Consider the following 12,523-nt stretch of genomic DNA (forward strand, 5'->3'; position numbering starts at 1 on the left):
ACACACTCTAAACACACACACGCACACACACTTCAGGTGTCAGCGCTGACAAGTGACCAACCGGCCTAGTACTACTAGTACTACAAATGTGTGTCTCTGTGTGTGTGTGTGTGTGTGTGTGTTTTCTGGTAAGGGAACACATAAAGTTAAACTAACACAAACATGTATACGTATATGAGTGTAAGGTATTTTGAGATGAAGACAAGCTAGAAAATGCATTTATTAATATATGTGTTTATGAGGTGTTTGTGTGTGTGCGTGTGTGTGTGTGTGTGTGTAAATGTTTGTCTGAAACAGGATGTGGTCTTCATCAATCTTTTTTTCCCTGTGCGTCTATACGCCGCTCTATAGTAATAGGTTAACATGAGTCTCAGCGGCTAACAGGAAAAAAAGAAAAAGAGAGGAGTGTGAGAGAGAGAGAGAGAGAGAGAGAGAGAGAACTATTTGCACACTTATAGATAGTAAAACATTTGATGTACATAGGAAGTGGAGATTTGCAATAATTAACAAACCAAAAAATGCTCACCCTGTACGACCCAGTCCAAAGGTAAAAGCTTCATTAACACAGCAGGTGAAGGAGGCCTAAATCAATTTTCTTACCAAATCTGATTTTTATTTCAGGTCTTTTATACCATCTTATTAATGTGACGCATATCTGACATCTGTCTGAACAGTCTGGGCTGTGTAACTGATGCACATGCACTAAACAGCATCTCTTCATGTAAAGGTTTAGTTTCATCCTGGCCAGAATCTCAGGGGCTGTGAATGAGTTCAGGATAGAGTTGAGCTTATCACTGAGAATTCACTCCAACCCCACTGTAAAAGGACATGTTATTCAGCCGCGAAGAGCCAGTCCTTTCCATAAACTTCATTTTAAACTTTTTTTTTGCTTTAAGTTTTCTGATGTTAATAAAACAAAGACATCAGTCCAAATATTACTGAGCTCTGTTACCTCATTATCCCTCCAATCAAACACTTATTCACAGTTGTCGTGCTTTTCCCGTCTCCTCAAGTCCATTTTCTGTGTCCTGCTGACACCCTTTTTTCTTTCTCCTTGGTGTAAAAGTTGCAAAATCTGATCTGACAGACAGAGTCACATTGGAATTTAAAATGTCAGATTCAGTGTGTTTATGCTGTTCACACTGCCACACAAACTACTTGTCTGATTTTTCTGTTACCTGCTGTGTGAATGTAGTCAAAGGAAGAGAAAGATTATATTTTTTAATCGTGTAATCACACAGCAACCTGCTAGTTATATAATCATACAACAGTCCTCTAATCATACTCCAGCTTGTCTGCCTGGATTCAGTGGTGATTAGTTTTTTTCTTTAGATGTTTATTTAAAGTGGAGTGGAGTGTTTACTGAAAGAATATGTACTACTGCATGGTCTAATTTACATTATACAGTACTGTTCTCTTTGCCTTTGTTATAATCTGTATTAATAAATGCATTTAACAGCACACAACGTGATTCATGATTCTCCTTCGTGGGATTTGTTATACTCAACTCAAGACAGAAAAAGTCATGACAAACATCAGCAACAGCAGCATTTCACAAACTATTGCCCACGCTGGATTAGAAACAGACGTGGTAAGAGTAGTGATCTGATTCAGCTGTAAAATAAACCTCTAGTAATCTCTCTACTGTTTTGTTCTGTATCTGTAACCAAATTCTTTAGTTTTTTATTGTAACAGATTACATGTATTGTTTTTTTTGTATTTTGATTACATGACACAGTTACTAGAATTCAATTATAAATAATGTAAGTTCACACTTTTTATTTTATAATTTATTTTTATATTTACACTTTTTTATATAAATCATTGCTTGTGCAAAAGTTGTTGCAAATGTTCCAATGAAAGCTAAGAACGAGAGCTAAGAGGGAGGGGGAGAGAGAGAGAGAGAGAGAGAATGGACAAGTAGAAAGGGAGGGGCCAAGGAACTGAGTGAGTGACACAGAAGCGCAGTCATAGAGGAAGAGAGAGAGAGAGAGAGACAGAAATGATGACAGTGAGAGAGAGCAAGAGACAGAGAATGAGAGAGGAAGAGAGCAAAAGAGAGAGAGAGTAAGAGAGAGGGGTTAGTGAATGTGTGAAAAGGTCACATGGATGGATATATTTTCTGCTGTCCTCTCTGACTGCAGAATCTCTCCTGCTCTGAGCTACAGGTGAGTCTGCTCCTGTCTCTCTCTCACACACACACACACACACACACACACACACAGATGATTCAAAATGATGTCATCATTTGCTCATCAGTGTAGAGTGTGTCTGTGAAGATTTTATCTTGTGATCCTGAGGTCAGCAAATGAACCACAGAACTGGTTTCTGTGCCTGTGTGTGCGTGTGTGTGTACAAATTTGCGTTTGTTTCTGCCTAAGTTCCACAGAGCACATATAACTCACGCTAGAGAAGCGCTCACTAAATTTTGCACTAGATGACTTGTGAGTGTTTCTGTATGTGTATGTGTGTGTGTGTCTCTGTATGGGGGTGTATTTATGTCATAACGGGGACCAGTCAGGAAGTTTACAAAAACTCTGAGCACTGCAATAACCAGGCTGTGTGATGAGAAGTGACGTTCTGTATTAATAACAGGGTCATTAGGTCTAAGGGACACTGTTACATTACTGGAAATATGCTACATGTCCAAATATTTGTATTTAGACGCACCTTGTAATGATTTCATTTATTCAGCTATTTTACACTGTATCCATTGCTAACAAACCCAGGCAAATGAACATGCAGAGCTTGTCTAGTCTCTGAAGATACCTACTGCCACCATGCCAGGTGTGGGCAAGTCTAGAGGGGTATAAAGCCCCCAGTATTGAGCTGTGAAGCAGTGGAAGACCTGGGTTCTCCTGAATGATGCAGCTCCATCCTGTTTTGGTGCCGTTCAGACGCTTCTCTTCTTAGCTCTGCTATCTGCTATCTTTTATATATTTTTTTGTTTTCAAACATTTTCGAGCTACAGTGTCTGAGCTCATTATTTAGCTTAGCACTACCATAGCACAACCATTTACTACTTTCTTCTGGCCATAGACACAGAAGTCAGAGAAGTTCCTGTAGGCTACTAAAGAAGAAACCTATAAGATGCCTCTTACTGTTTTGGACCTTGTTATCAGAGTTTAAAGGAGCACTTCAGTTTAAAATGGACTTTTGCTGTAGAAAAACATGAAAAAAAGTTCTTACCTTTGTTGAATAGCACACCTTCGTTCTCTCAGAGCATTCTGAGATTTTAAAAGTTTGTCTAAAAACTCCTTAGTTTGGGTGACACAAGGCATATTTTGCCCCAACAAATAGTTTCTTCCACTGTTATCCAGCTCAAAGTAGCTCCACATCTCCTTGCTAGAATCCGGAGAGCCCTGACATTTAAAACGTGGCATTAATAACATTACATAGACTCTGCATAGCGTAGGAGCCGGTTCCAGGAGTAATGGCAGAATTACTGAAGCTAGCGTTATGGGATGTAAACAGTGATTTTTAATCAAAAAATAAATTTTAATTTCTTCTGCACTTTTTAACTTATTAATATCTCGTTTTAAATGTCTGGGCTCTCTGGATTCTAAAAAGGAGGTGTGGAGCTACTTTGAGCTGGATAACGGTTGAAAAAGCGATTTATCGAGGCAAATTATGCCCCGTGTCACTCAGTCTGAAGGGTGTTGGGATAAACTGTTAAAATTTCTAGATCTCGGAACACTGTGGGAGAACGGAGGTGTGCTATTCATTAAAGGTAAGTATTTTTTATCATGTTTTACTAAACCAAAAGTTCATTTTACACCAGAGTTCTGCTTTAATGACTGTCATTTCTGTGCTGATCGAGGACCATTAGACACTCCAGAAGAGCCACAGGGCTCCAAGCTGTGGCCACAGCAGACACCCTTGTTTTGGGGGACGACTCTTTCCATGGCATGAAAAATAAACAGAAACTCATAGTTCTATGTGAACCATACATCAGAGTTTCTAATCTGAATGAGAAGCTTTCAATATTACTGGGTGAATACAAAAGAGTGAAAAGGATCATTGTTAATGTTTGGAAAGAACGAAGCAAGGAAAGAGAGGTCTGAGGTGTTAAAAAGGGGTATTAGGCTGACATGTGGTGGTGACCAGCCCACATCCCGATCCCACTGATGCTCTTGTTGCTGATTGAACATAAATTATTACAGCAATGCTCCAAAATCCTTCTGGACAGTGGAGACAGTTACTCCAACAAAAGCAGGATAAACTTTTATGATAATACACTTGATTTCAGAAGAAATGATTAATAAAAGGAGACGTTCAAAATTTGCCTGGTTGGGTCAAAGTTATGTAATTGCAATTAACAATAAGAATAAAGTAATATGTTAAGGTTGGCTTTAAATGGAGCACAGCAGCATTGCAATACACCTTCACAAACACACACACAAATGCACTAGTGTGGGTTTGCCTTTTGGTGCTTTTCGCAATAAAACTACAGTTGTAAGCAAATTCTTCTGTTTGAACATTAACTCATTTACAAGTTCCACTGAATGCACAAAATGCATACCCTCCCCACCTACACACACACACACATACAAACACACTGTAACTGAATGCCACACAGTTTCACTCAGTCACTTTAGTACTGCAGCTACAGGTAAAATAACAGAGTGTGTGAAATCACGCTGTCACACAAAAACCTCATATCCCCCAAAATAAACAGCAGCTTTATAGGTACTGTACAGGTACAGGTGCATGAAGCAACATAAAGATTTTTTTGTAAAATAAAGGCAACATAATATATATTATTCCAAATCAATCCAAGCTAGTATAAGAACAAGTTAAATGTGTTAAATTCCATGAGCAGCTCACTAAGTTTACCATCATTAAGCACTGAGTCAGGTGTTGATTTGATGAGAACTATAAAAAATAATAATAATACATCCATTAAGAGCTCTGTGAGCGCTGGAGATATTTTAATAAATACAACTGTTTTCTTTATGAATGTTATTTGTATTAAATCTAATATTAGTCTTTTAATTAGTTAATAAACATTTGTTGCCCAGATCTTATGTAGCTTTTCATAATGACTTACACAAGTGACTCTACCTTTTGCACAGTGTTGTATATACACAGATCAAACACAAGATTATGACCATTTCCTTGTGTCTATACTCTCTCTATATTTGTTCAGCTTCATTGATCACTTTGTAGTTCTATAAATACAGACTGTAGTCCTGTATCTGTACCTACATTATTATCCTCCTTTCACCCTGTTCTTCTATGGTCAGGACCCCACAGGATAGACCACCACATAACAGCTGTTGGGAGATGGGTTAAGAGATGTTGGCAGCTGAGGGAGATGGGTCAAATGATATATACCACGTTTATATACGGTTTACCATGTTCCATTTAACAGTGATGGTATGTAATATTAATAGGTCCCACATGTGTTACAGATATAAGTTTCTATTGGTCCATTCATTCTATTGGTAATTCTGATACAACATAAACAACAACAGATTTACATTATGGAGAAAACTGGAACAGCAACGGAATTTGTAAGACAGTTTATATCCTAATAAATGAAATATATTTGTCTGTTTGAAAATTAGTCACCTATGTCACCTATACTTGATACTGATCGCAGGGGCGGATCTAGAAAAATATTTATGGGGTGGCAGGAGTAGGGCAGAAATTTTTGAGGGGTGGCAACATATGGCAGATGTATATATACAGCAAATATATAAGAACACGGGCTGCTATAATTTTCTACTGCCTGCTTCGAGATGTCCTACTACCCAACCAAGGTTCAGTATCCAACTTACAAACTACAATTAAATGAACAGAATCTAAAAAGGCCTACCTTTGTTGACACTGAAATGCTGTGGACATTTCTATATACGTAATACAGCCTAAATAAAAACACTTTTCAAATATATTTTCAGGAAATCTTCACTTTACGGCAGGAATGCCCTCTCTTAAAGGTCTTATATAAAGGACCAGATATATTCCATCAGCAAATCCATTCTTTAATAAAGTATTCAAAACAGTATGTCAGCAATGGATTTCATGTAACAATGTCATAACTTAAAAACTGTTCTTTTAGCTTTTATGACACACTGAAACAAATTATTAAAAAATATGAATAAATATTAGTCCTAATGGGGCTACAGTATTAATACTCTTTAATTAACACTTCTTTGTTTAGATCAGTTCAGTCCTGATCAGTTCAGTTCATTTCAGTCCTCTGCACATTTCCTCTTTCTCCAGCTTAACCATCTCTTCTGCCCCTCTAAATAATAAATTACACCGCAATACTTGAGTTTTAAACAAACTCTAACATAACCTAAAACTAACCCAGAACTATTAAAATGAATTACTTTTGCAACATTCTCTTTCTCTTTATACTTTTCACAAACCTGCTTAAACATTGTTACACTATTGTATAAGTTGCTGTATAGTTGCTGAAAACATACAATTACAGTAAAAAAAGAGGAAAAAAAAACATTTGGAATCCCTCTATTTACTGTGAAGTACAGTGATTCTCAACCCTGTTCCTGCATATTCTACTGCATATATATATGCTTTCTCTTTTCTGCTTTAAAGGCCCTTCATAAAGTAAGTTGTGGTAAGGTGTGTCTAATGAACTGCTCAATACACATATTGATTGATTTATGGTCCATTCGGGGCTAAGGAATTTTAACAGTTAAACTTAATGAAGGATTGCTAATTAGCTGGTCAGTTGGATCCTGTGGAAAACAAACTTTTATGACAGAGACCAGGGTTGAGAAATTTGTTGTATTTTATTGGACACACTGGTTTGATCTGTGGGTTTTAATTTGTGTCTTTTTAACCAGCTATCAGAAACAATGTAAATACAGTTAGGGTTAGAAACTCTTTCTTTTTAACAATGGCTGTATATCCAGATTAGTTTTAATGTCAGCGAGCTCAGCTGCAACCCGCTGCCAAAACTCACAGCGAGGGGAGGGCTTCCCCACTTTCTACTTTCCTCTGCACTTCGTGTTGTCTATACTGTACTCGTTGTTCAATGTTGCACCGTTTTGGTTTAGAAGGAATGTAATTAATTGCACTGTGTACCTGTACTCAGATGGAACACACTCACACACACACACAACCAACAGATCAGTTTAATCTTTTTTGTGATAAAGTGGCCAGTAAATAATAGCACAATGTAGTTGGTGTCTAATAAAGTGTAAGGTGTTTCTGCAGATAAAGTGAGAGAATGTGTGAGGCCAAGTTGTCACGCAAAAACCTCACATCTCCAAAATAAACAGCAACTTTACATGAGAAGCAACATGTCAAATAAAGCCAATGTAAAAAATATACTATTCTAAGTTAATTCAAGCTGGTTTAAAGAACAAAACTGGACACCCCCAGCCAGCACCGCATTAAATGTGTTCAATTTCATCAGCAGCTCACCTGATTTACCATCCAAGTAAAGATATGATGAGAACTATAAATAAAACTACACTCCAAGAGGAGAGCTTCAGAGAAGTTTTAATAAGCACAGTTGATGTAAAACATCAGTTTTCTGTATAAATGTTAATTGTATTGATTCTAATATTAGCATTTTACACACATATCTTACCAACCCTAATTTTAACCTCAGGAACCAACATATCAGTTAATTCTCTACTAAAATATTGTAATATTTTCTGTTAATTTTTTTTACATTTAGATTCAGATTCAAACTTTACATCTGAATTCAGATTTTGCTTTTTGAAAGTGAAAAACATCATCTCAGAAGTACAGGATGAAGTTTCATCAGGTGTGGGCTAGAGGGGCTTTATACCCCTGGCATTATTCATAGTTTGAACATGTTCATTCTTATCTAGTCCAGAAGACAATTGCTAGGTTGTTGTTACCTAAGGAAACTCTGCTTGCTAAGATTTTGCTGTGCCAAATGTTGTGATTGAGTTCTGGAAAATTGGAAGGTTAATATGATGCTTCTGATTGATTGCAACGGATTGCTAGGTGGTTGCATGTTAGCTGTGATTTACCTGTTGCCAAGTGTTTTCCTGTTGCATGGGTACCCCAATGTGGTTGGTTAGGTGTTACTAGTAATAGTAGTATTGTGATACACCAATCACACAACTTCATAAAAAAACGTTGTTGTGCAGAAACTGTGCCTGATAAAAAGACTGAATACAACACAGAATCACACAGACAGAACAATGTAATGTTCAAACTGTGTCAATATCTTAGAAACTGTGGGATACGATACAGACAAATGAGACCTACCTTTTGCTTCCACTCACTGGCCACTTTATTAGAAACCCATTCCTTGTGCTTTTATTTACTGGCCACTTTATTAGAAACACCTTCCTTGTGCTTCCACTCACTGGCCACTTTATTAGAAACACCTTCCTTGTGCTTCTACTCACTGGCCACTTTATTAGAAACACTTTAATTGTGCTTCTACTCACTGGCCACTTTATTAGAAACACTTTCCCTGTGCTTCCACTCACTGGCCACTTTATTAGAAACACCTTCTTGTGCTTCCACTCACTGGCCACTTTATTAGAAACACCTTCTCTGTGCTTCCACTCTCTGGCCACTTTATTAGAATCACTTTCCTTGTGTTTCTTCTCACTGGCCACTTTATTGGAAACACCTCCCTTGTACTTCCACTCAATGTCCACTTTATTAGAAACACTTTTCTTGTGCTTTAACTTACTGGCCACTTTATTAGAAACACCTAAATCCTTATGCTTCCTCTCACTGGCCACTGTATTTAATATTCCTACCCTGTGCTTTTACTTAGTGGCCACTTTATTAGAAACACCTAATACCGTTTGCTTCCACTCACTGGCCACTTTATTAGAAACACTTTCCTTGTGCTTCCACTCACTGGCCACTTTATTAGAAACACCTTGTAACGTTTGCTTCCACTCACCGGCCACTTTATTAAAATCACTTTCCTTGTGCTTCCTCTCACCGGCCACTGTATTTAATATTCCTACCCTGTGCTTTTACTCAGTGACCACTTTATTAGAACACCTAATGCCTTTTGCTTCCACTCACTGGCCACTTTATTAGAAACACCTGTTAATCTTGTGCTTTCACTCACTGGCCACTTTATTAGAAACACTTTCCTTGTGCTTCCACTCATTGGCCACTTTATAAAAATTAACTTTCTATGTGCTTTCACTCACTGGCCACTTTATTAGAAACCCTTTTCTTGTGCTTTCTCTTACTGGCCACTTTATTAGAAACACCTAATGCCTTGTGCTTCCTTGTGTTTTGGTGATGTGTTGGTGAGGGTAGGCAGGTGGTCCGGCTGATGTTTGGTGTTGATGGTGAGGGTGTGTGTAAAGGGCCGTGTTTAGAGTGTGAGTTACACTTTCAGCCACAGGTATAAACAGCTCTGTTTGCGGTTGCTCTGTCCTGCGTGTGTCATCATATCGACAGTTAGTGCCTCCCCTCTGATAATGCAGAAGATGTGACTGTGTGTGTTTGTGTAACATTCTATTAAACTCATATAATTTTACACTATAAATTTATTTCTACTTCTGTGTGTGTGTGTGTGTGTGTGTGTGCAGCAGCTGTGATGTGGAGTGCTTGGCTAATTCCTGTTCTGCTCCTTTCTGGAGCAGCTCGGCCTGGTCATACCAATCACACACACTCAGGTAAGTGCGTAAATATATAATATAGTTATCGATTCGTGTCAATCGATTCAAATAATTAAAATTAATTCAATAATAGTCATTAATCATGCTTTTTATTTTATTAAGACTAAAGCTATTAATCGATATGTAAAGCGAATATAAGATTGGAAAAATTGTATACTATTCATATTGTGTCATTTGTTTCAAACTTTCAAAATTATTATTAGAAGAGTTAATATGCTTGTACTTCCCTGTACATCGGAAGGGAGATAAAACTATTGTGGTATGTCTGCCAAACCCTAGTTTTTATCCATTAAAATATATCATGGTAGATTTGATATTTTCTAAAGTAGAATCTGCTGAATAAAGGTTTAACAAAAAGCTTTAGCATGAAACACATGCTCTCATACACCCTGCGCAAGGCGCAGGCGCATTGGCATCATACACTCCCTCAACAGTTTATTTTAGCGTTGGATTTTTGGAATATATTAACGCCGATCGGCGTGGTGTTCTGGAAATGACGTGTGTTCAGGTAAATTTCTGGTGTGTTTCTATCTTGGCGGCAGATCCGGTGAATGGACGTCTAAATTCAACAGTCAGTCACGCAGCCAGAACTGAATCACAATCACAGTGGGCACTGTTTGAGAATTTCAACAGATGCTTTCTCTCACTCAAATGCTGGAGTTTTAGAAATAGAGATACCTCGCTATTATTTAACTGAAATTCACTTTTATTATTAAAAATAAAGCACGTTGTCACCCTGGCGTCTGGTGCTGCCCATCTGTTATATAAAACTTAGAACAACTTAAAACACAGAAATATAAAGCTATATGTGAGCGTTCGTTTCTTATCACCAGGGCAAATTTATAAAAATATTAAATATATTAATTCATTTATTAAAATCTCGTCCAGCTCTCTAAAATGTTGCAGGCGTTTTAATAAAAAACATTGAATCAATGTAGTAAAATCCATGGTATTAAATTTCTCTCTCTCTCTCTCTTCCGCAGCACGGAGCTGAATTCAGCGCCAGGCTACGAATAATATAAAACTCAGTTTAATTAAATAAATTAAGATGAAGATTAAGGACCTGTAGAGTTAATCAAATATTGTCAAATATAAAGGATAGGCTGAGGGTTGGTTGAGCTGTTTTAATGATTTTAAACTGAAATGAAACTTTTATTATTTTTAAATGCCTGTGATTGTTTTAAATGAGTTTTTTAATGAGCTTATATTTTATATAATTTTTTTATTCATTTTATTTATTTTTATTATTTTCTTGATCAAATTAGTTAGTTTTTTCTTCATAAGATATAAATTCTTTGCTTTTTATATAAATTATTATGATCTTTTTTAAAATGTCCTATTTTTCCTTTTTTTACGTATATATTTTATTTGTCAGTTTTTATTTCATTTTTTTATATATATTTTTTAGCCCTTTTAACTTGTAAATGCTCAGCAGCATTGTAACTGAGGGTCCCCCTCCAGTGTAAATAATGGTTCGCTCAGTCAGTCTCCTAAGCGCTCTTAAAATAGGAATGAACAGAAGTCAGAGCACACCTGGCGTCTAAAAGGCAATGATTACTGGCACACTGAATGGTTTATTTCACGTTACGCCCAAAACACACCCATGAATAATTGAAAGAATTTGTATACACACTTTTCACTGTTGGAGCGGCGCAAGGCATATTTTTCGCGCCCTTATGATACCAAAGACACAGGACACGCCCCTAAACCCAGCTGAGCAAAGCGCAATTACCTAGTGCGCTATAGATCACTAAAATAGGACCTCATGTATGTATTTATACCCGTTAGAACTTTTTCACATTTTGCACCTTACAACCACACGTTTAAATGTTTTTTATTAAGGTTTTAAGTGATATGCCAACACAAAATAGTGCATAATTGTGAATTTAGTCTCAGTATAAATACATCTCTTATGTTACTGCATTAGTGGTTTCTTAGAGAACACTAGTGAACAAACAGCACCACGAAGACCAAGAACTCACCAGGCACCTCAGAGATAAAGTGGGTTTAGGTTATAAAAACATATTTCAAGGTTTGAGCATCTCAAGGAGCACTGGTCAATCTATCGTCCAAAAATAAAAAAAGAATTATACAACTGCAAACCTAAAAAGACATAATTTTCCACCTAAACTGGCAGATTGAGCAAGGAGAACACTGGTCAGAGAAGCAGTCAAGAGGCCCATGGTCACTCTGAAAGATCTGCAGAAATCCACAGTCAGAATCTGTCCACAAATCTGGCCTTTATGGAAGCGTGGCAAGAAGAAAACCACTGTTGAAAGAAATCTGACTAAGCTTGAGCTATTTTGTAAAGAAGAATGAGGAAAAATGCGTTTGTAGGCATGAGGCTGTAGGCAGAGCGCTGTAGATCAGCACAGTAGTGGCAATATTACAGGTTATAGCACAAACCTCGAGTGTATTATTGTGATTATACCACAGTTCCATTACTGCTGTTTATTGAAAGATTTTAATATAAAGATGATGAGAAAATAGGATCTGCTTGGTTATAAAACCTCTGCGAGATAAAATAGTTCCATTGCTTCTCTGTTTGTAGCTTTTTTTTAAGCATTGCATCGTTGCTAGGTTACCTGTATGTGGTGGAGTAATCTGACTGTTTGATGTAAAGATGATGAGAAAATATGATCTATTTCGTTATAAAACCTCTGCGAGATAAAATAGTTCCATTGCTTCTCTGTTTGTAGCTTCTTTGTAAGCACTGCATCGTTGCTAGGTTACCTGTATGTGGTGGAGTAATACACAGAGAGCTTCGTTTACAGTGCATTGCTGACTAATAACGACACTCCTCTCAGCCAATCACATTGCAATTGCAGGGTTGAAAGTAACTGTGGTATAATATACAGTAACTAATGTATGAATTATGTATGAATCCATGATTAAGCATGAATAAATTCGTA

General features: G+C 37.1%; 1 protein-coding gene across 2 annotated transcripts in view; it reads left to right on the plus strand.

Moving 5' to 3' along the window:
• The first annotated feature begins 1,987 nt into the window (after positions 1 to 1,987).
• LOC103042351 (interleukin-2 receptor subunit beta) overlaps positions 1,988 to 12,523 on the plus strand; it is a 33,505-nt gene continuing 22,969 nt past the window's right edge. Inside the window, exons 1-2 of one of the 2 annotated variants that reach the window (XM_049475895.1) lie at positions 1,988 to 2,168; positions 9,522 to 9,608. In XM_049475895.1, coding sequence (XP_049331852.1) covers positions 9,530 to 9,608 — 79 coding nt within the window. In that variant the 5' untranslated portion in view covers positions 1,988 to 2,168; positions 9,522 to 9,529. The remainder of the gene's footprint in view (positions 2,169 to 9,521; positions 9,609 to 12,523) is intronic. The other variant, XM_049475896.1, reaches the window with a different exon arrangement.

The sequence above is a fragment of the Astyanax mexicanus genome, chromosome 3 (genome assembly GCF_023375975.1).
Source record: "Astyanax mexicanus isolate ESR-SI-001 chromosome 3, AstMex3_surface, whole genome shotgun sequence".
In the NCBI taxonomy this organism is placed as follows: Eukaryota; Metazoa; Chordata; class Actinopteri; order Characiformes; family Acestrorhamphidae; genus Astyanax; species Astyanax mexicanus.